Source organism: Metarhizium brunneum, chromosome 2 (genome assembly GCF_013426205.1).
Source record: "Metarhizium brunneum chromosome 2, complete sequence".
NCBI lineage: Eukaryota > Fungi > Ascomycota > Sordariomycetes > Hypocreales > Clavicipitaceae > Metarhizium > Metarhizium brunneum.
In genome coordinates, this window is record NC_089423.1 from 7,228,872 (window position 1) to 7,254,572 (window position 25,701).

Consider the following 25,701-nt stretch of genomic DNA (forward strand, 5'->3'; position numbering starts at 1 on the left):
AGCTGCCACATAGGGCCCCACCATTGATTGTCTTCAGCCAGGGGGATGTCGAATCTTAGGGTAAAGGCTCCCGACCTACTCCTTGATGTAGACATGGCTTTGGTCATGTCTTCAAGTTCCTGTTCATACTGCTATTCACTGCCAGTACTTGTCCGCTGTCAAAATGTAGATGACACCGGCGGATGAAATCAACTGACTGGTTTTGTTTTCGAAACCTGCTGTCAAAGTCTATTCGGGCTCTGCTACCCTTGCAAATGATCTACAATACCCATCCGCCATCCCGGTTGATGCCTGGGCCATGATCACTAAAGCCATCTTCCACGGACCGCCATAGACAGCCCAGCCTCGTGTTCGGCATGACTATTGGGACCCTCTTTTGCTTTTAGCCATTGCTGAAATGTGGATGCTTGTTGAAATGAAATACAAGATATTTACCGCGCTTCACCTTGCAAGAGTCAAGGCGCTATCCACTAGCAGTACTGCGACTGCCATGCCGCGTATATATCTCCAAGCCAGGTTAACGAGGCCCCATGGAAAGCTCAACGTCTTGTCGGTAGCCCCTCTCGATCTCTCCTCTCGACCTGGTGCAGAAAAACTCTACGGGTTGAGCCTTCGACGCTGCCATCTTCCCAAGCAACTCAACAGTCATGGCGAAGCTCAGCGAGGACCAACTCAACGCTATTAGCGTTATCGAGCGGGCGTGCTCGGTGCCATCTCTCCTGGGATGTGTCTTCATCATCGCCACCTTCTGCATGTCAAGCGCCTTCCACAAACCCATCAACCGACTCGTTTTCTACGCTTCCTTCGGCAACATGCTGGCCAACTTCGGCACGCTCATGTCGCTGTCTTACTTGAACAATCTCGACTCCTTTGGGTGCCAGTTTCAGGCTTTCTTGCTCCAATTGTGCGTAGTTTGAGACCACATATGACGGTTGCTTCATGCTGACAACCCTCCCAAGCTTCACCCCTGCGGATGCCTTCTGGACGTTGGCCATGGCCATCAACGTGTATCTCAGCGTTTACCACGAATTTGATGCGCAGCGCCTACGCAAGATGGAACTGTGGTATTTGATTGGCTGCTACGGGGTTCCCTTTGTTCCTGCCTTTGCCTACCTATTCGCCCGGAATAAGCTGGGACAGCGCATCTACGGAAACGCAACGCTGTGGTGCTGGGTGTCGACCGACTACGATGCCCTCCGTGTTGCCACGTTGTATGCTCCAGTGTGGTGAGTTTTGCTAGTTTAGACCGTGTGAACTTTGCCAATGCTGACCATGTGCTTGCAAAGGATTGCCATCCTCGTCACCCTCTCTATTTACATACGCATTGGTCGCACGATTTACGAGACACGCAAACAGCTGTACGACTTTCACTCGTCGGATCCCGACCCCTTGTCTTTAGACGGCGAGGCTCTAGCCACGGTCAAGAGAACAGAAGTCACGGTGACTAGCGAGGCTGTCGGTGAGCCTGGAATCGCTCTTGGCCCCCTGCCTCGTCGCGATTCTTCTTCGGCAGACAACCCCCAAAGAGCCAGCGCCGCATACTCGGTCCATATATCTGCCAACAACTCCACGGTCTTTGACGGCAAGCCTGTACTTCCCATTCCGTGGACAACCATTCACCACGCGAGCACTGTGCAGATTGCGTCGCAGAGGCTTTCTAAGCCCGCTCGACGACATATCCATGAGCTCAATAATGCGGCGTGGTCCTACACTAAATGCGCTATTCTGTTCTTTGCCGTTCTCCTGATTACATGGATTCCATCAAGTGCCAACCGAGTCTACTCGGCTGTTCATCCGGGAGATGTCTCTGTTCCGCTCCAGTTTATGAGCGCCTTTGTCCTACCACTCCAGGGATTCTGGAACGCGGTCATATATGCAGTCACATCGTGGGGAGCGTGCAAGAATGTGCTTCACGGCTGGAAGCTCGGTTGGAGGCAAGCTGTTTCCCAAAGTATGGGAACAAACGATGCAACTGGCCGCAATTATCGGCGTTACGAGACCCAGTTCAAGTCGCCGGCAAGGACTCACGTAACGTGGGAGTCGGAGAGCGTGACTGAACTTGCCAGAGTCACAACGAATTCGGCTGAAGGACGGGGAAATTACTGAAGGGGCTCGTGCATTCATGCACTTTTTCTGTTTCTTCCGAATATAGGTGGCCTTTTGTGACTGCCGCTTTAGTTTTGTTGCTAATCTCTACGAAAACCAAGCTCATGGATTCCGTTTATTAGCGTTTCAGATATCTTACTAATACGGTATACTCCCTTTCATGTTTGAGATGTCGGTTACATTGTAAATTTCCCGAAACAAAGCTAGGATTTTGTCATGTTTTGATAATCATAAAACCTGCCATATTGAGCAGTGTACCTCAGTAAGCCTCTAGTTTAACTATTGTGAGATGTATTTGCAGACAAAGGCCCAGAAAGGAACACAGACAAGATGGCTCCATTCAAGATGTAGTTTGCTTATCCATTATTACTACAGGTTCATAGTGCTCACTTTGTAATGCCAGGTGAGTTTATTATGGCCTGGATTAAGGTCACCCAATAGAGCATGGTGGCACCAAGGATTTATCGGATATTCCGCTGCGTTGTCTATAGTGTGCTAGTTCCTCCGGACCAGGTAAACGGTCCAGAAGAAGAAGGAAAGAATGGCAACTTCCCATCTTTAGCGCCGTCTTATAGTGTAAACCAGGCCTAGTGAGATGGTATTGTGGGTTCTTCAAATTGGTCAATGGTATTCGGACCGAGTGACGCTGTGACTTGTTAGTTGGCCACACCAACTATTAGCTCATCCATACATATAGTGCCGGCGTCAACTACCGACCGCATGAGGTCATGGATGACTGCGATTAGCATCGCGGCCAACTCCCATGCAGTCATTGACAATAGATGCCTCTAGTAATAGCCATCGGCGTGAGTTTCTGTCAATAGATGATGTTTCCCCTTTGCCATCTTCCGTTTCAGATGACGCAAGATGCGATGGGGAAGGGTTCTGACTGCTGCGACGGGCAGCACACGGCGTGTCCGGATTACGTTTTTGCTACATCCACATGGAGCAATGATCAACAAAAAGGATGAATCGCGGTACTGATCGTCGCGGGAAGCGTGGGCCAGCTCGCATCTTACCGGAGAGTGGCAATTCCACCACTCATTGTTCTGAAAAGCCAACGTTCCATACATCTTCGACCCATATGGGCGGGTTTTCTAGTCCATGCTAACCTCTTTTGCGGAGCGACGTGGTAGAGGGCGCTTCTTGGCAGCTTACTCGGGACGTCATTGTAAGTGGTATTGGTAGGAAAGACAATTTCAACGAGGTAGTTGCGCGCCCGGAACGGTAACAAGGCTTCTCTTGGACGGGAATATAAAAGCAACATATAACATCAATACATTGATATTAGCTTGATACCCATAAGCATCTCCTGCAACGGTCCTCCCACCTCAGCCCTGTCCGCCTTGTACAATGGCCCCTTTCAAGACGATTCTCACATTGGCTTTGGCCTCCACGGCCCAAGCAGGCATTACAGTCGTCTGGCAAGGCGGCAGTTGTTCCAACCCAACAGGCCCAACCATTGACATTAGCCCCGAGGGAGTCAATACCTGCACACTGTACAACTTCTTCCCCAACAACGACCCCAGGGGCCACGTCACCGTCACCACGAGCGGTGGTCCCAACGGCGTTGCCATTTTCCAGCTCCCGCAGAGCCAGGAAGACCAGCACATCCAGTGCGGTTCATTACAGGGCATCTTCCACCAGTCGGGATGCTACGACTCCGTCACGCCCGCGCTGGATGTCGTCACCGCCGAGTGCGACCAAACGGGCTGCAATAACCTGGCCGGCATCCCGTCAGGCAAGCTAGTGGCATCCATTCCGTCCACTCCCGCCAAGAGGGCAAAGCGAGGCGCAGAGGGCAGCTTCACGTCTCGACGACGAGACTCGTGCAGCGGGTCGACGAGTGTGACGTGCGACGACTGCGTTAGCTGTCTCGCCCAGGGTGCTCGGGTTTCGCCCTTCATCAGCTGCCCCGGCCAAGGCAACTCGTGCTCCGTCCAGCTGTCCCACTCGGTCACGGTGACGGATTCCTTCAGCATGTCTGTCGGCGCGGCGGACGTATTCACCGCCTCGGTGGACGTCTCTCACTCCATTGCCGTGACAAACGGCGACTCGGAAACCTTTACGGTTAGTCCTGGCCAGGCGGGATTTGTGCAGTACGAACCACTGGCTCAGTGCGGCACCAAGACTGTACATAACGGCGACGGCTCCGTCTGCGCGCAGGCCAAGGGTACTTTTATCCTCGACAACCAGGGCGCCGGTGGTCAACTATCGTTTGTTCGATCAAACTAGGGAGGCTTACACTTGCTATCATGTACACTCTGTCTAGTGGATGTTTTTCTATAACTTGCGTCTCTGTTGGCCATGATGAATAGGAGCAATAGGCGGCTGAGGGGTATAACATGTCATTATCATGTGGTAGTAGATGCTTAGACACGGGACTCAAACCCACGAGCAATAGCTTTCCACACTAATTCCTTACAAGTCTATAGACATCATAATCTCTCCATCTTCATCTGGTGGCGCAATCTCCCTGAACCCTAGCTTCTCATAAAACTTGTATGGCGAGTCTTCAGGCTTGACAGTCTTGAGGGGGTTGCCACTACTTTTGCCCTCTGGCGGCGTGGACATGACCCCCAACCTCTTTGCCCCAGGGTTATGCTGTCGTATATGCGCCATGGCAAATTCCACGCCCCGCCGACCGTACCCGAGACTCTGATAACGGCCATCGATCATAAAGCGCCAGATGTAGTATGCCTCGTCGGGATCCCAGATGGCCATCATTAGCATGCCGACAAGCGTCTCGTCGGCGTAGATGGCTCGCACCCATGCGTCTTCGGAATAGTGGGCTTCGCAGAGAGACCACACGTTGGGCGCGAGGTTGCCTTTCTGGCCGTCTTTGGGGCTGAGGTTTGCTACCGCTCGCCAATTGTCCTCGGTGACTTTGCGAAAAGTGAGGGTTGAGTCCCTGTTGGGGGAGGACTGCTAGGAGCAGCCTCCATCGTGCTTTGTAGAGGTAGCGTAGACGAGGATATTAGGGAACTACTGTCGGGAAGAGTAATGGATTCCAAGAGAGAGTTATACTGCGATAAGCGCAGCCATGGATTCCTGTATATAGCAGTTTGAAAGGTGTAAGCCTCCTTTCATACGGAAAATGACTCAGCGTTTACGCTGCTGCATGTTGGCCTGCCACCCCCATGCCCCATTCAAGCCATGGTATGACATCAGAGTATGACTCAACTGCATGGCATATGTATCCAGGCGGACTAATTCTGGCCTAGAGGTAGGGCTGTCTGGCGGGTCCGTTCCATCGTGTAGCCATCGACATGTATAAATTATTCTGTAATTCCCAGTCATGGCCTGGAAAAATGAGGCGAAGAAAAAAGACGACTTCCAAAATACGCCACAGTCACATTCGAGAAGCCAATCAAATTATGTACAAGCGTCCTGACTTTGCGCGAGGTATTGCGACCTGCGTACATGCTGTCCATTCTTCTCGATGCACCCACTGCTGTAGAGCAAAGACCGTCACCTTGGTGTGTGGTGCATCAACAACGCTGCTAATCACTATGGTGTGGCTATTCGTAAAGGCCAAAGCAGATGCAGACGCATTTCATGGGTAGTATCTGTTCTGTAGTAAATGTATTTCTCAGCATTGTTCAGTAATTGTGAGTTCTATCATCAGGGCAACTACTAATTTGCAAATAAACGACCTACTATTAGGTTTAGACAATGCCAGCAAATACTATTGCCAGTTCTATCCTAGGCAGTTCCAAACCACACGTGCATTACATGGCCAAAGTGAAGGTGCCTTGCCATTTGTACGGGTCCTTTACAGTCTAGACTTGGCCAGGGCTTTGCCCAAGGTATATCTATCCCAATCGATATCCTTTATGCCAGCCTGAAACCGCTCCAGTCCATAAGCCGCCTCACTGTCCGGAAGCATCATGTCGTCAAAGACTCGACGGATGCCATCAGCCTGTTTGCTACCGCCTCCGCCATCCTCCCAAGCCAGTCTTACCAGCTCTTTGGTCAATGACGAGGACCGCGGTGCGCAATGCTTTAGGCCAATCAAGTAAGCATCAAGAGCGTCCTGTGGATTTACGTCCGGCCCAACAACCGTAGCAATTCTGCCTAATTGTACGAGTTCCTTTGCGGTAACTGAGCGAGCGGAAAGCATAGCTTCGCGCGCAAACGAAACGCCAAGTTCTCGGATCACGTATTTCGATATGGTGGCCGGCGCAAGGCCGAGCCGCACCTCGGTAAGCTTGATGCTCGCCGCGGCGGTCATCAGACGAATATCGCACGCAAACGCGAGACCTACGCCGCCGCCAAAGGCTGGACCTTGCACGAGGGCGAGAGTAACTTGCGGCGCGTGGTCAATGGCCTCAAAAAGACGTGTCAAGCGGTTGAATTGTGCGTCTGTCGTTGCACCGCCTTTGGCAACTGGCGAGCTGCCCCTGCCCAGATCCATACCAGTGCAGAAATACTTGCCCTTGGCGGTTATTGCGATTCGTGTAATGGTTTGATCGGATTTTGCAGCCTCAAAAATCTTGGTGAGTTGTTCCATCATGGCGACTGTGAGAGCGTTGCCATTTTGGGGGCGGTTTAAAACGAGCTTGAGATTTGTGCCACTCCTGAATACTTGGATGCCCCTGTCTGCTGGTTTCTGCGTCCATTGCAGGCTTTCAACAGACGGCATGTCGCGAGATTTGGCGGTGCTTTGGGCCGCCCGAAGCGCATTGCCTGCCCGGCTAGAGTTGGGAGCAGAAAGCTGCTGAGAAATCCAGGCCCCTACGTCGACAAGTTGCGATAGGTTTACCCCAGTGTCGATTCCGGCCGTGTGCAGCGAGTATACCAAGTCTTCGGTCGCCAGATTGCCCTTGGCACCGGGCGCGTATGGGCAACCTCCAAGTCCGGCGACGCTGCTATCAAATACGCGTACGCCGCAGTGGTACGCCGCCCAGACATTTGCCATGGCTTGACCATATGTATCGTGGAAGTGTCCTGCCAGTTTTCCCACTGGGATACCTGCCTCGGTCAGAAACGAAACGAGGCTGCGCACCTGTGTAGGGGCGCCAACACCAGTGGTATCGCCCAGGCTGATTTCATAGCAACCCATGTCTAGTAACTCTTTCACGCAGTGCAGCACCGCCTGGTGAGGTGTAGGCCCGTCAAAGGGACATGCAAAGATGCAGGACACATAGCTGAAACGTTTATAAGCTTTCCGACGGAAATATAAGAGTACGAATTCGAGAAAATAGTAGAAAGCTTTGCTTACCCACGCACGGAAATCCCGTGAGATAGTGCCCTCTCAGCAACCTTGCGACTATTGTCAAGACCTTGCTGCACGCTACATTTGATGTTGGCTTGACTGAAGCCCTCTGAGGCGCTCACAAAGACTGCAACTTCCTTGACGCCGTATTGCATCGCTATATCTAGGCCTTTGATATTTGGAATAAGAACAGGCGCTCTGGTTTGGGGATGTATTTGTAAAAGTTGTTGGACTTGGGTATCCTCGAGCACGGCCTTGCCATCTGCGAGCTGGGGCACAGCACGGGGGCTGACCATGGAGGTGACCTCGATATTTTGAAGCCCCGTCGCGCATAGCTTTCTAATAAGCTCGACCTTGGTGGCTGTCGGAATAATTTCCTTCACGTTTTGCAGGCCATCACGGGGCCCGACTTCGACGATGCGAACCATATGGCTGGAATTGGCTGATGGCATGGTAAGTGATTGTTCGCCGCTTGCCCTGTGCTGTCGACTTGTCATTGGATGCATGTGAGTTGTAGGCCGAGAAGGGCCCTTTGTCTCATACAAGAACACTAGACTTATGCCGCTCCATTTTCCCGGTACCAGTCTCATTTTGACATGAAGCATGCCGCTCCCATTAGAACAGCGGTTGTGAGCCCCGGGTAGGCCGGACCGGGCCCACCAGCCGTGTCCGTGTCCGTGTCCGTGTCCGTGTCCGTGTCCGTGCCATCCACACCGTGCTCTCCATGTCCGTCTGTAAAGCGTCCCCTGCTCCATGACTATCGACATGGTATTGTTACATGAAGATTACATATGTAGCTTGATTAAAGTTATAGTAAAGCGCAATAGAAACTTTAACATTGAATAGAGTAGTGCATTTAAATCGTATTCAATGGCTAAACTCGCTTCAAACTTGGGGCACCCATTTCAAACAAGTGTACATCTGCGTTTCTGCGAAAGAGGTGCTATTATACCTGTAAATGCAAAGGAAGGAGGTGCAGCGAAAAGAGAATTACTACAAGGGATCATCAGAGTACTGGTTTACAAAGATGCGAAAGCTTGAAAGCGTGTTTCTTCAATTAAGCTCTCAGGCTGGAAACAACTGTATTCGAAAGTCTGAAAGCCATTAAAAATTACAGCGGATAGGAATAAACGACAGTGGTAGCATAATGAAATCAACCACTTGGCCTTCAGTTGCTTAGTATTTCAGCGACCCGGGATGCAGACCAAGGGCGCAAATCAAAGCATCCCAACTCATCCAGCGCCATCAACTGGCCTAGGAAAGGCCTTTGTAACTTGTCGCATATTTCTATCAAATCTCTTCAAGCTAAGCGTTAAGCTCTCCTACTTAGGAGAACAGGTCGCTGGATTGGTTCTGTGTGCAGTAAAGACGGTTTTGGGCCAAGCAAACACTGCTTGAGTAGCACAGAAGAACACCACACACATACCGCGGAGTTCTGGCGTAAAGAACCGCCGTAGGATTCTTGGATTGCGTGACAGCTTTTTTTTGGCTTTTTCATGATGAAGCGCTGCCTCGGTGACAATAGCAGCCGGTGGTGACATGCACTCTGCCACAGGCGCTTTGTGGCCATCGACGCTGCTCTTGTCTGTAGGTAGAGGGCTTTGGGAGCCGTATGGTTCAGTTCTTTCTCGAACAGTCATACCGCCAAGATGTAAAGAAATCTCTCGAGGCGACAGAGGCTGAGAATACGTAACTACTATTGTGGCGTTGTTGAATGACCGCAGCACGCCGTCGGAGCCAAGGAAAAGGAAATCATGAGCACCATGGTTGATCATTTTGCCGAGAACAGCTTGAAGAAGGCTTTAGGAGTCTTTACCCTGGGGAAGTGAGCTGCACCTGCAAAGAATACCCTTAGCGCTACTTTTGTCAAAGGCCCAAAAGTTGTAACGCGTGCAACAATATGGGCCAAGATTACTGTGTTCAGATAGGCATGCGGGCGAAACTCAGCCGGGTTGGCAATCCATGTTGCATGCGACAGAGCCAGAAGACAAGTTGATGTATGCGATGCATGTTTGCTGCGAAAAGGTTTCCAAGGTGTGCTCGAGTAATTGTAAGACGTATGTGTCTCTGCTATCGACAGAGTCTTGGGATTGTTTGATGCTCAGATGATACCAGTATCGGTCAACTTTCTAATTATTCATACTCGGTGGCGATTCTTCGTCGTACCGTAGCCACTTATCTATATGCTGGCCCTTGCAAAAATACGGCTCATTATGACAAAGGTGGACAGCGCTTTGGCCGTTCTTTCGGCGCATTAAAGTTGTATGACAAACAGAGTAGATTCGAGCAGCCTCACGATTGCTTAGTTCAGGGCATCGTTCAATAGCCTGGAGGGCCAGCATTAACTGGATTTCGTCACTTTTTGTCACCATTTGTGGTTGCGTAGAAAATTGTTGCTTGAATCAGTTTTGCCATCTTGGGTGGTCGGTGGTACGTTACACAGCGTTCGGCTGAATTATTTACTACACTGTGATGAGAGTCAAGAGTCAAAAATGCGAAGTTAGGATCGTTGTAAGGATCGTGTTGAAAGCTAAAGATTGCAGTGTGGACACAAGTATTCGACTAGCCGACGGCGTTGAACAACCCCGAAAGGGTCGAATACTTATAAGCCCCTACTGTAGTATCTATCTATGAAGCGAAATCTGGTGTACATATAGTCCGTGGTTCACTTGACATTCATGTGATGCTTAGGTGAACCTGCGTTGCATTGCTATAGTAGCTCACTTACACCGTTCGTGAACAACCCGTGCGACCAGACTGTGACGTTCCACTTATGGATCCAGCGCCGCCTAGGCAGGCGGCTAATTTGTGACAAGGGTTCAATATAGAATGCTTGGAGCAAAAGGGCTCAATTGAATAATAATCTTGTAGGATATTAAAGGTCTTAAATTATAATAAGAAAAAAAGAAAAAGATAACTACTTTATATATATAAAAAGAATATCTAGGCCTAAAGTTTTTACTTAGGTATATATTCTAATTATATAGCTAATAAGTCTTATATTAGTGAAGCCTTCTTGTTGGGCTTCACGATTTTGTTGGCCTTTTCGGTGCATTATAATTCCATCTATCGTGGGTATAAATATCTTCTGCATAGCTGTACGTGCATTGTGTAAGTTCTTTCTTCTGCCCTATGTTATGACCCACGGAGATACATGTTGTAAATGCCTTATCACACTGCGCTTCGGACACTCCAAAGTTGAAATTATCCTCAAGTGCCGTCTCGTTACATAACTCACGCTGCACCTGTTCTTTGGTGGTGGCTCGCGCGTCTTCGGCCCCGGACTGCTGGGTCGGCTGCTGCGGCTGGTTTGCCTGCTGACGTGTAAGCTTCTGCTCCGTATTCGGCCAATAGTTTTTTTTTTATTAAAAAAAAAAGTAGCTTGGGTAGTTATTTACAGTGTCTTGCGTTACACTTGCGCACGGTTGAGATCCTTCCGTTGGCAATAATGATTGTGGCAAAGCCATGCCAAGTCCAATAAGGACGGTAACAGCAGTAGGTGACAGCTTCATAGTAACGTCTTAGGTGATAAGGAAGTAAGGTGAAGAAGAATTTTAGAGATGTTTTTGAATAGAGTCAAGTCAAAACTATGATCTTTACAGCCTGTGCCGTTTGCCTGCAAGTACCTGCTCTTATAGAAAATAACCACAAGTAAGCTGTACAGGATTTCTATAATATAGATGCATAATAATAAAGTGGAGTCACTCCATGCAAAATTGCGTGATTAATCAATGCTTATGGGTCCCAGGATCGTAGTATTATGCTGACAATAGCTAGAGAGTAGGGCCCGCCCGCCCGGGGGGGGTGTTTATAGATAAAATAATAGTAGCTTAGGCTGCTAATACAAGACTAGCTCCACTAAAATAGCTAGTCTAAAACTAGCTTTGCTTTTTTAAAAAGCCTTATTAATTAATACTTTTTTTATAAATTACTTATATAAATAATATAATTATTATATAATTAATTATTAATATATTAATATTTTACTTAAAAATTATATATAATATATATAATAAATAAACCTTATACTTAATATATATTATATATATAAAAGTATATAAATTTATATAATTATTATATAATTTTTATTAATTAATTATTAATTAATTATTAATTAATTATTAATTAATTAATAAAAAATTATATAATAATTATAAAAATATAATAAAAATAATATAAAAATTTTTCTTATAATAATTAATTATAATTAAATTATAAAACTATTAAATTATAATAAAAAAAATAAAAAAAAGGCTAGTTAATTACCAGGACCTACTAGTAACACAATTAATAGCTATACCTAGCTAATTTAATAGTAATATATAATTTAAAAAATAGTACACGCATTATAATACGTCAAATCCACTAGCTTAAGAGGTGATTTATAACCTTACACGCCGGCGAAAGCCTGCAACTCTGCGCGTAATTATAAAACTATAAAATTAAAAATATATTTAATATATAAATTTTAATAAAATTACTTTTTTTTTAATAAATTATTAATTACTTATTAATTTTTTATAATATTTAAATTTAATTTATTTTAGTTTAATATATTTAATTTTAATATAATAAATAATAATAAGCTTAATTTAAATAATTTAAAAGAATTTAAAAAATTAAATAATTTATTTATACTTAAAAAAAAATTATAAAAATAAAATATAAAATTTATAAATTCTTTTAAAGTAAATAATTATTAATATTTATATAATTTTTTATATTTTATTAATTTATTATTAATTTATTAATTTATAAAATAAAAATAAAAAGTTTTTAAAAAATAACTTTTTAATTATATTATTAATATATTTAATAAAGTTAAATTAATACTTAATATAAAAAAATATAATAATAATAATATAAATCCCTTTATAATAAAAGGGAAAACTATAATATAAAGCTACTTTTTATTAACTAGCTTTATAATATTCTTCTTAATTTTCCCTTTTATTTTTTTTTCTTATTTTTTTAGTTATTTTATTAAGTTTTTTAATTTTTTTAATATTTTTAGTTTTTAATAATATATTTTTTTTTATTAATATTTTTTATAATAATAGCTTTTTTATTACCCTTTTAAGCTTATTAGCTTTAATTCTTAAAGTTATAATAAGTAATTTACTTATATTAAGCTTATTATCTTTTTTAGTACTAGTTATAATTATAATTATTAATTACTAACTAAGTCTAATATTAGTAAGTAAAAAGCTATAATACTTTAGGGAGTAATATAAAGCTAGAAACCTATAAGTAGCTATATTATTTATAAAGTAATTTATTTAAATTAATATAGTATATAAAAGCAAAATAAAATAATTATAAAGAAGATAATAAGCTTTATAAAAGTTAGGACTTTATTAATTTATATTATATTAGATTACTTTAAGTTTTTTAAGGTATAACTTATATAGTTATAAGTTATTATTATTATTATATATATTTTTAATATATAAAGTTATAAGCTTTTACTAGTATATAAGGTTATAAATCACCTTTTAAGCTAATAAATTTAATATATTATAATATATATATATAATATTTTTTTAATTATATATTATTATTTAATTAGCTAGGTATAACTATTAATTATATTATTAGTAGGTCCTAGTAATTAACTAGCTTTTTTTTTATTTTTTTATTATAATTTAATAATAATATAAATTAATTATTTATTTTTTATATTTTATTAGCTAAAAACTTTATTAATAAATTATACTTATATAATTTATATAAAAGGTTTTAAGAAAAATAATTACAAAAAGCTTTAATAAATAATAAGTTATTTATTAAATTATTAATTTATTAATAATTAATTATTAATTAATTAATATAAATTTAATATTTTTTAAGGTAAATTTAATTATTTTATATAATAATATTTATTATTTTAAATAAATTAATTAAAAATTATAAATTTTAATACTTAAATATTAAAGCTTATAAATATTTAGATTTAATATTATAAAATTAAACTTATTTTAAAATTATATTAAAATATTAGCTTTAATAATAAAAAGCTTATTATAAATATATAATTTTTTTTATAAAAAAAATAATAATAATATAAATTTATTTAATTTATTATAATTTATTAATAATTAATTATTAATAAATTAAATAAATAAGCTTATATTATTAAAAATTAATTTTTAAAAAGCTTAGCTTATAAAAAAGCTAGCTTAAAAAATATATTATAGCTTTATAAGCTAATTGTAACAGCTAAGGTTCCCAAGGAATAAACTAGTTATAGTTTATATTAGCAAAATAACTAGGGTAGTTAATCTAAGTAATTAATTATTATATTAGTAATAAGTTATAAATTATAATTAAGTAATTAGAATTAAAAAGTTATAAGTAAAGCTTATTTAATATAATAATTTATATTAAAAGCTAAGAAATTAAAGTTTATTTATAAAGTAAATTTAAAGGTTTTTATATATTATAATATTTACTTATTATTTATTAAAGTCTTAATAAATTATAATTATATATATATTATTAGTTTATTTAAAGTTTATTAAATAATTAATAAATTTTCTCTTATTAATAGCTTATTTTAATTATTAATCTATTACTTATTATACTTATACTATTTTATAGCTTATATAATTAGCTTAACTTATAATTTATATTATAACTTATAACTAGATTATAATATAATATTCTCTTTTTTATAGTTTTACTCTTAAAATCTAAGCTTTATTTTATAAATAGTTTTATTTACTTTTTTTTTTATTAATTATAAGTATTTTATTTTCTTATAATATTTTTTTTTATTATATTTAATTATATAAAAAAATCTAAGAAATTTTATTTTATTATTAATTATATTATAATTATTATTTTTATTTATAAATAAAATTTTAAAGTATTACCTTATAATTATTATTTTAAAAAAAAAAGTTTTTATTAGATTATTAAAAGTATTAATTATTATATTTTTTATTATTTTTTAGGTTATTTTTATAATAATTTTTATACTTTTATAATAAATTATATATATAAAATTTTCTTATTATAATATATATTATTAATATATTTTAATAAGCTATATTATTAAAAAACTTTATTAGCTTAAAAAAAAAAGAAATTAATAAAAAAACTATTAATTAAAAAGTATTATAAAGCTTAACTAAAAATAAATAAAGTATTAAATTATTTAATATATTTTTAATATATATATTATTATTTATATAAAAAAAGTTTAAAAATAACTTATTATAATTTTATTTTTTTAAAGAAAATAAAAAATATAAATTAAAAAAAAAAAAAAAAAGCTTAAAAGTATAAATTAAAATAGGTTTAATAATAAAAGTTTAAGGCTATTTAAAATACTTAAAATTAAAGTACTTTTAATATTTTAAACTAAAATACTTTACTTAATATTAAGTTATAAGCTATTAATAATATTATTATAATAAGTACTAATAATCTTTTAAGTATTTTATAAGTTTTTATATATTTTTCTTATTTTTATAGTTTTTTTATTTAATAAAATATTAATATATTTTATTTTTTATTTTTATATTTAGAATTTATTTTACTTTATATTTTATTTTATTTATAATTTTAATATTTTTTTTATTAATATATTATTTAATACTTTTTTAAAAAGTAAAATATATATTATAAAATAATTTTTTATAATTTTTAATAATAAAAGTTTATAATTATTTATTAATATTTATTTTTTAATAATAAATAATTTTAATTTTTTATAATTATAATATTATATTATTTTATTTTATATAAATTTTAATTTATATTATATTTTTTTATATAATTTTTTTAGTTTATTTACTTATAATATTACTTATTTTACTTATAATTTTTTATATTATATTTAAAATACTTTAAGGTTAAATTTATAATTAATATAAGCTAGTATTTATTTTATTAATTCTAATATTAAGTTATTATAAGCTAATTATATTATAAATAATTATTTAACTTAATTATTTTATTAATAATTAATATAATATTATAAATATTATTTAAGTATTTAATTTAATTTTTTTATTTATTTATTTATTTATAAATAATATATAATACTTAATTTATAATTTATTTTAAGTTATATTATAAGTATTTATTAAAATTTAAAAATAAATATATTTTTTTTATTTAATATAATTTTCTTTAATAGCTTATAATTACTTATTATTATTTATAAAAATATATATATAAGTTTTTTTATATTACTTACTTTTTTATATAATAAAAAGTATTTATACTTTATAAGTTTATTTATAATTATAAATATATTATTATATTTTATATTAATTATTAGTTTTTTTAATATTAATAGCTTTATAATATAATTAAAAGCTATTAATTCTTATAATTATATTAATATTAATAATAATTATAATTTTTTATATAGCTTATATTATAAAATCTTATTTTTTTTATATTATATATATTTATTAATAACTTTTTTAATTATTTTTTTAATTTTTAAAAAATTATATTATTATTATATTTTATTTAATATTTTATAAATTTTTTAATATTTATAAACTAAATATTTTATAAATTTTTTAATATTTATAAACTAAATATTTATATATTTTTTTAATATATTTTTCTTATAATTCTAAAAGTATTTAGGTTTTTTTATAATACTTTAAAATAATTCTAGGTTTTATAAAATATTTTTTTAATATATTTATAAACCTAACTTTTTTTTTTACTTATTATTAGATTTTTTTATATATTAGGTTTTTATTTTATATTTTTAATATAATATTTAATTATTTTTATTAAAAATTATTATTTATATTAATTTTAAAAAGTTATTTTATTATTATAAATACTTTTATATTATAATTATTTTTTTAACTTAAAGTATTTATTTATTTATTCTTAAATTTTTTTTAATAAATAATTTTATAATTAAATTCTAAAAAATATTTAACTTATTAAATTTATTATTTATTTAATTATTATATTATTATAAAATAAAAAATATTTTTATAATTAATATATACTTTAATTTTATATTTATTTTTTATAAAATAATATTTAAATTTCTTAAAAATATTAATAATTATTAAGAATTTTTTATTATAAATAAAATAATTAAATTTTATTTTATAAAGTTTTTTTAAGTAAAATATAATAAAATATAATTTTTTATTATTATTTTTTTATTTAATTTATATTTTTAAAATAAAATTTATTAAATTAATTTTTAATTTTATTTTTTTTTTAAGTTAAAAATTTTTAAAATAAATTTAAATATAATAAGTTTTTTAATTTTATTAAAAATATATTATATTTTATTATTTTAATTTTATTATTTATTTTTTTTAATAAGTTTATTTAAAAATATTATAATTTTATTATAACTTTTAATAAATTTTTTATAATAATTTATAAAGCTTTTAAAGCTTTATATATTTTTAATATTTTTTAATATTAATTAATTTTTTATTACTTTAATTTTTATTTTTTTTATTTATATTTTATTTAATTATATTATATATTTTAAAAAGTTTATTTTTTATATATAAAACTTATATTTTATTAATTTAAATAATAATTTAATATTTTATAATATTTTTAATATTATATATATATATTTTTTATAGTTTTTTAAGGTTTTTAAAAAAATTAATATATTATTAAAATATATTATTATAAAATTATTTAAATATTTTTATAATATATTATTAATTATTTTTTAAAATATTATTAATATATTAATAAGCTTTATTAATATTATTAAATATTTAAATAATTTAAATTTTATTTTAAAAGTTATTATTTATTTATAATTTTTTTTATTTAAATTAAATTATATATTTCTTTTAAGTTTATTATAATAAACTAATTTATATTATATAATTAATTTTATAATTCTAATATTAATAATAATAATATTTTATTTTTTATAATAATTATATTTAATTATTAATAATTTATTATTAATTATAATTTTTTATTTTTTTTTAAAATAAATATAATTAAGTATTTAGCTTTTAATATTAATATTTTAATATAATTTTTTATTAGTATTTTATTAATATATTTTTATAATATTTTAAGTTTTTTTATATTTAAATTATAAATTTTATAAAATATTATTAACTTTTTATTTATTAATTTAATTTTATAATTTTATTAATTATATTTAAATAATTTAATTTTTAATTTTTTTATAAATAATTTTTTATATTTTTAATATTTTTTAAAAATATTTTTAAGTTTTTTTTTTTTTATTATTAAGCTTTTATTATTTTTATTATTTTTAATTTTTTTTTTTTAAGTTTTTTATTTATATTTATAAAATTTTTTTTTAAAGTAATAATAATTTTTTAGATTTTAGTTTTTATTTTTTTATTATTTATTATTATTTATATTTTAATTTATAATATTATTAAAATTATTATAATAAATTTAATTATTTTTTTTTATATTTATTATTTTTATATTATTTATTTATTATTATTAGTTTTTAAATAATTTACTTAAAGGTTTTTTTTTTTTAAAATTTTATTTATAAATTAAATTATAATAAAAAATTTTTTTTTTTTTAAATTTTATTAATTTTATTAGCTTAAAATTTTATTTTATTTTAATTAGCTTATTTTTTAGTTAATTAATAAGTTATTTTTTTATAATTATAAGTATTTTAATATTAAATTATATTTTAATATATTTATAATATAAAGTTAAATTACTTTTAAATAATTTTAAATTTATACTTTAAAATAATTAATTTTTTAATTAATAACTTTAAGTAAAATATAATTACTTATTATATTATTATTTATAAGTATATAAATATAATATTTTATAATTTTAATATTTAATATTATTTTATTATTTTATTTATTTTAAATTATATTAAAAGTTATTAATATTTTTTTTTTATATTAACTTATAATTTTTTTATAAATAATATATTTTATTTTTTAAGTTTTTTAAAATAAACTTTTTTATAATTTATTATTTTATTTTTTAATATTATTTTATAAATTTAATTTTATTTTATAAATACTTAAAGTAAAACTTATTATTAAATATTTAATATAAATAATTATAAATTTAATTTTTTATTTTTTTATATTTTTTATATTTTAAATTATTATAATTTATTATATATTTTTTATTATATTTAAAATTAAACTTTTATTTATAATATTACTTATTTAACTTTTATTTATTATAATATATTAATTTTATAATTTTCTTAGAATTTTTTTATTTAAGTATATTTAATATTTATTATATTTATTTATATATTATTAATATTTTATATTATTATTTATATTATTTTTTAGCTTTATTTATTATATATTTTAAGTAATTTAATAATAAGTATATTATATAATTTTTTATTTTATATTAAAATAATTTAAATAATAATTTTTTTTTATAAATTAAAATTTTTTTTTTATATATATATTAATATTATTACTTATTTTATATATATATATATAATTAATATATATTTAATTTATATATATTTATAAAATTTATATAAGCTTAATATTTAATAAGTATATTTAAATTAGATTTTAAAATTATTATTTAATTATTATTAATTATTTTTACTTTTTATTTTAAAAATTATTATTTAAAATATAATACTTTAATTAAATATTTTTTTATTTTAATTAAAAATATATTTAATTATATTTTAATTATAAAATATACTTAATATATTATAAATATATATAATACTTATATTAATTATATATAATTTTTATATTTTAATAAAAGTTTAAAATTATTTTTTTTTTTAAGTATTATAATATTAGGTTTTTTAATATTATAATAATATTTATTATAATAATAAAAATTATAAAACATTTTCTTATTAATATAAAAAAATATTATTATATAGCTTACTTTTATATAATTATTAGTTTTATTAGTATTTTTTTTTATCTTATTTATTTTTAAATACTTTTAAAATATTTAAAATTATATTATTATTATTAATACTTATTTTTTTTACTTTATTTTTTAATTTATTAAAAAAAATAATAATTTATATATTTTATTTTTTTTTATATTATTATTTTTTTTAAATTTTTTTTATTTTTACTTATTATTATATTTAATTAAAAATTTTTTAATATAAGTTTTTATTTAAATATTTTAATAATTTTAATTTATAAAATTCTTTTTATTTTATTATTATAAAAGTTTTTTTTTTATTAATTATTTATTTAATTTTTTTTATATTAATTATTTAATTATTTATAACTTATTTTTTATAAAATTTATAATTTTCTTTTTAGTTTTTTTAGTTTTTTTAGAAATTATTTTATTTTTTATTTATTATTTATATAAATATAATAATTATTATTATAATAAAAAGTTTAATTAAAATTTTTATATTTTATTTTTAATTTAATAACTTTATTTTTTTATTAATTAATAATATTAAGCTATTTTTTATTTTTTTTTAATACTAGCTTTTATTTTTTCTTAGGTTTTTTATATTTATTAATAAAATATTTTAGTTTTTTATAATTATAATATTTTTTTTTATTATTTTTTTTAATAATATTAAGTTTTATTTATTTAAAATTAAAAATATAATTATAAGTAATAAGTTTTTTTTATTTTTTTTTTAGTTTATTTATTATTTTTTTTTTTATAAAGTTTTAGGTTTTTTTTTCTTATTACTTTTATATATATTATTAATATTATTTATTATTAATTTAAATTATTATTATTATATAATTTAAAAAATTATTTAATATATTTTTTTTATATAATTTATTCTTAATTTTTTTTTTTAATTTTTTAAAAAAAGCTAATATAAATAGCTTATTTTTTTAGTTTAATATTAAGATAATTTATTTAAAATATATTATATAATTTAATATAAATTCTTTTTATTTAAGTTAATTTATATAAATAATTATAGTTTTTATTTTATTAGTTAATTTAAATATTTTTTTAATTATTTTTTTAAATTTTTTATAATTAATAAATATTTTTTTTATTTTATTTTTTTAATTATTTTTTATATTAATAAAATAATTTTATATAATTAATTTAAATTATATAAATATAATACTTATTATATATTTTTTAATATATAATACTTTTACTTATATATTAATTAATTTATTTAAGTAGAATTAATAGTATATTTTAAGCTAAATTAAAAATTCTTAAAGTATTTTTAAATTATTATTATAAGGTTTTAATATTTTAAGCTTAATAATTTTTTTTAAGTTTTTTTATTTTAATATAAATATTTAATATTTAAGGCTAAATTACTTAATTTATTAGTATAATTATATAAGTTTAATTATAAAGTTTTAAGGTTTAAAGCTTTAAAATTTTTAAAGTATTAATAATATAATTACTTTAAATAAAATAAATATTATAAATATTATTTTAATAATTATTAAATATTACTTAAAATAATATAATAATTATTTAAATAAAAGCTTTTAATATATAATAGCTAAAATTTTTAAAAAATAAACTAATTATAATTTATATTAATAAAATAATTAAAGTAATTAATTTAAGTAATTAATTATTATATTAATAATAAATTATAAATTATAATTAAGTAATTAAAATTAAAAAGTTATAAGTAAAGCTTATTTAATATAATAATTTATATTAAAAGCTAAGAAATTAAAGTTTATTTATAAAATAAATTTAAGAGTTTTTATATATTATAATATTTACTTATTATTTATTAAAATTTTAATAAATTATAATTATATATATATTATTAGTTTATTTAAAGTTTATTAAATAATTAATAAACTTTTTCTTATTAATAGCTTATTTTAACTATTAATTTATTACTTATTATACCTATACTATCTTATAGCTTATATAGCCAGCCTAACCTGTGATTTACGCTGTAGCTTGTAACTAGGTTATAATACTAATATATTAAACCTTAAATTATAATATAAGTAATTAATTTTTAATTAATTTTAAAATAATATAAGCTAATATATATAATAATTATAAATTTTATTTAATAACTTTTATATTACTTATATTAATATAATTAAAATATATAATAAATATTATTTTATAATAATTTTAATTAATTTTTAATTATTTATTAATTAAGCTTTTAACCCCTAAAGGTTATAATAGGCAACTTACTTGTGTTAGGCTTCTTGGCACCTTTGCCTATATTATTATTGTTTGTAGATAGTTGTAGTGGATATTAGTAAGTGAGCGGTTATAATACTTATAGGAGATATATATATATAAAAGTAGTAACTTACAATTAGTTATAGTCTTAATAATAAAAGAGGTAAATAACTTAAATAAAAAGGAATAAAACTAACTTAAAATATAGGCAAAACCACGTAAATATATTATATATATAGATATTTTAGGTTTTTAGTATAACTTAATATAAGTTATAAGTATAAAGTTAATTTATCTTTATAATAATAATAGCTAAGGCTATCGTGAGATAGCCTTAATTAATAGCTATAATATAGTATTAATTATACTAGTATATTTAATATATTATAATATATAAATAGTTTACTTTTCTAGTCTTTTATTATTTTTAGCCTAATATAGCCTAATATTATTTTAAATGTTACGCTTATATAATACTTATATTATGTATATAATTTTATTTAATTATAAAGTAAATTAACTATAAATTAATTATATATTATATTATTAAATTTTAAAAAAATACTTAATATTTTAAGTAATTTTTTTAAGTTAAATTTATTAAATTTATTTATTATTAATTATTTTTAATTACTTAAATAAATTTACTTAAATTTAAGTAATTATTAATTAATTTTAAAGTAAAAATTATATTAGATTTATATTTAAGCTTAGCTAATAATAACTAATTAAAATATTTATTTTAAAATTATAAAGCTATTTATTTTTTTTTAGGCTTTTTAAAATTAAAAGCTTATTATAAATATTATATAAAATATAAAAATAATTCTAATATAATAAATATAAAATATTTTTTATTTTTAATTAAATTATTAAATTATTAATAATATATTATTAATTTATTATTAAATATTTATTAATATTTTATTAATTATTTTAATATATATAACTTTTATATAATAATAATAATAATTTATTAATTATTACCTTTTTAAAAAAATAAACTAAGCTTTTTAAAAGTAATAACTTTAAAACCTTTTAAGTTAATATAAATTATAAGTATTTAAAAAACTTTTAGTTTAAAAAAATTATTTAAAATACTTATAATAAAAAAGCTAAATTAAATATATTAATTTTAAGTTTTTATTAATTAATTATTAATTAATTATTAATATATTATAATTATTTTTTTTATTTATATAATAATAAATTATAAATATATTAAAGCTTATTTCTTAATATTTATAAAAATTTTTAAGATTTTAAAAATAAAATTTAATATTAAAATAAAATAATATTATATTTTTAGTTTAAAAATATATAATATTATTATTAATTAAAATTAAGCTTTAATAAATAATAAGTTATTTATTTATTATTTACTTATAAATTAATTAATAATTAATTATTTTACTTATAATAAATTTTTTAGCTTATTTAAGCTTTATTAATCTAAAAAAATAAAATATATAATAATATAACTTTTAAAATATTTAATTTTATAAAGTTTATTTTATTTAAAAAGTTAATAAATTAATTTATAAATTATAATTAATAATTTAATAAAATAATTATTAATTAATTATAAAAAAAACTTATAAATTTCTTAAAAATTTTAATAAATTTATTTTATTATTTTATTTTATAATATTAAAGCTATTAAATTATAAATCTAAAATAAAATATTATATTATTTATAATATATTAATAAAAAATAAGTTTTTTATAATTAATTATTAATTAATTATTAATTAATTATTAATAAATTATAAAATATTTAAATATTAAAAATTAGATTTTATATAAAAAACACCTAATTATTTTTATAAGCTTAGCTAAAAATTACTTAAAAATAAAAAATATTTAATAAAAATTATATATATTTTATAATAATTATATAAAATAATTATATTTTATAGCTTATATTATTAATAATTAATAAGTTATAATATTAAAAGTTTTATAATTATAAATAATAAATTATTAATTAATTTTTATATTATTATTAATAATATATATTGAAAAATAAATATTATAATAAAAATATTTTAACTTAATTAAATATTATTATTATATATAATATTTAAATTATTTATAAAAATACCTTATTATTTAAAAAATTAATTAAATATTTTTAATAAAATAATAAGTAAATTAAAGAATTAATTATTAATAAATTATTAATTAATTAATAATATTTTAAGAAATAAGTATTATAAATAATATTATAATATAAATAACTTTAATTATAATATAAATAACTTTATTATATTTATTATTAAAAATAAGAGTTAAAGTACTAGATCTAGCTTATTAGCTAGATCTAGTTTATTATTTAGATCTAGCTTTACAATTAGATCTAATTTTAGCTTTAATATTTTTAATTAATTACTAGATATAATAAATTTAATAACTAGCTTTAATAAAGCTAGCTTAGTTTTATTATTTAAAGTAATAAAGTATATTAATTTATTAATAATATTTTTTTTAATTATTTATTAATTTATTTATTAATAAAATACCTAAAAAAACTATAAATAATATATTATAATTAAAAAAAAAAAAGTTAAAAATTTTAAAAATATAAATTAAATTAAAAAATATTAAAATTAAAAAATTAAAATTAAAAAATTAAAATTAAAAAAAAGCTTATAATAAATTATTATTATTTTTATTATTATTATTATTATAAATTTTAATTTATTTAATAATATTTATATTAATTAATTAATAATTAATTAATAAAAGTTAAAAAATTAAATTACTAAGTTTTTAATAATTAATTAATAATTAATTAATAGTTTTATTATTAAATAAAAAAAATAAAAATAATAAAGTAATTTATTTTTTTTTAATTTATAATTAATTTACTTCATAATTAAATAAAATTATATATATAATATAAGTATTATATAAGTATAAAATTTAAAATAATATTAGGTTATATTAAGCTAAAAATAATAAAAAATTAAAAAAGTAAATTATTTATATATATATTATAATATATTAAATATACTAGTATAATTAATATTATATTATAGTTATTAGCTAAGGCTATTTTATAATAGCCTTAGCTATTATTATTATAAAGGTAAATCTTATATATTATAGTATAAATCTATTAATTTTATACTTATAACTTATATTAAGTTATACTAAAAACTTAAAATACTTATATATATAATATATTTATATAATTTACTTTTACTTATATTTTAAGTTAGTTTTATTTCTTTTTATTTAAGTTATTTACTTTTTTTATTATTAAAATCTTATTATAATAATATAATTAATTATAAGTTATTATTTTTATATATATATATTTTTTATAAGTATTATAATTACTTATTTATTAATATTTATTATAGCTATTTATAAATTATTATATATAAAATATATACCTATTAATATAAGCCTTTATAAAATAAAATTAATTAGACTAGCTTACTAATAATAATATAGGTAAAAGTATTAAAAAGCCTAATATAAATAAGTTACTTATTATAACTTTTAAGGGTTAAAAGCTAATAAAGCTTAAAAGGTAATATAATTAATATTAAATTAAAAGCTTTTTATAATAAAAAAAATAATTATTATAAAACTAAAAATTTTAATTTAATAAAAATTAAAAAAAATAATAAAGCTATTAAAAATATAAAAAAAAAAGCTTTTAAAAATATAAAGCTAAAATATAGCTTTAAAAAAGCTATTATATTAGCTATAAAAAAGCTTAATAAAGCTAATAATACTAAAAGTAAAGCTACTTAATAAATTTATATTAATAGTTTTACTTTTTTTAGAGGGAAAGTAATTTATTTAATTTTATTATAAATTTTTAAAGCTAAATTAAAATATTATTATTACTTATATTTATTATTTTATTATTTAATTTATAATTAATTATTAATTAATTTTTAGAATTTTTTAATTTACTTTTTAAATCTTTGATTTTTAATATTATTTTTAGTATTAAAAATAATTAAAAATTACTTTATAGCTTTTTTTTTTAATTTATTACTTTTTTTAAGCTTATTATTTTTTTTTTTTTTTAGCTTATTTTTTTTTTATTTAGCTTTTATTTACTTTATTATAATAATATAATAAAGCTATATAATATAATCTTTTATAATTTAATTAAGAGAATAAGCTATTAATTAATTAATAATTAATTAATAATTAATTAATAATAAAATTAAAATTTATTATTAAAAAAATTATTAATATAAAATATATATTTTTTATTTTTATAAATACTTATATTAATATATATTTTTTTAATA

At 25.7% G+C, this 25,701-nt stretch overlaps 3 protein-coding genes across 3 annotated transcripts; 2 read left to right on the forward strand and 1 right to left on the reverse strand.

Annotated features, from left to right (window-relative positions):
• Positions 1–647: 647 nt before the first annotated feature.
• On the forward strand, positions 648–2,106 carry GCR1 (G-protein coupled receptor 1; the record flags this gene model as incomplete). The annotated part of the gene is made up of 3 exons (XM_014684366.1): positions 648–904; positions 960–1,226; positions 1,287–2,106. The coding sequence occupies 3 exons, from the start codon at positions 648–650 to the stop codon at positions 2,104–2,106; spliced, it is 1,344 nt and encodes a 447-aa protein (XP_014539852.1).
• A 1,353-nt stretch (positions 2,107–3,459) lies between these two features.
• G6M90_00g051690 (uncharacterized protein) lies at positions 3,460–4,341 on the forward strand (the record flags this gene model as incomplete). Its single annotated transcript, XM_014684367.1, has 1 exon — positions 3,460–4,341. The coding sequence occupies one exon, from the start codon at positions 3,460–3,462 to the stop codon at positions 4,339–4,341; it is 882 nt and encodes a 293-aa protein (XP_014539853.1).
• A 186-nt stretch (positions 4,342–4,527) lies between these two features.
• HMGCL (Hydroxymethylglutaryl-CoA lyase) lies at positions 4,528–7,776 on the reverse strand (the record flags this gene model as incomplete). The annotated part of the gene is made up of 3 exons (XM_014684368.2): positions 4,528–5,017; positions 5,886–7,256; positions 7,331–7,776. 3 exons carry the CDS (start codon positions 7,774–7,776, stop codon positions 4,528–4,530), a joined length of 2,307 nt encoding a protein of 768 aa, XP_014539854.2.
• Positions 7,777–25,701: the final 17,925 nt, after the last annotated feature.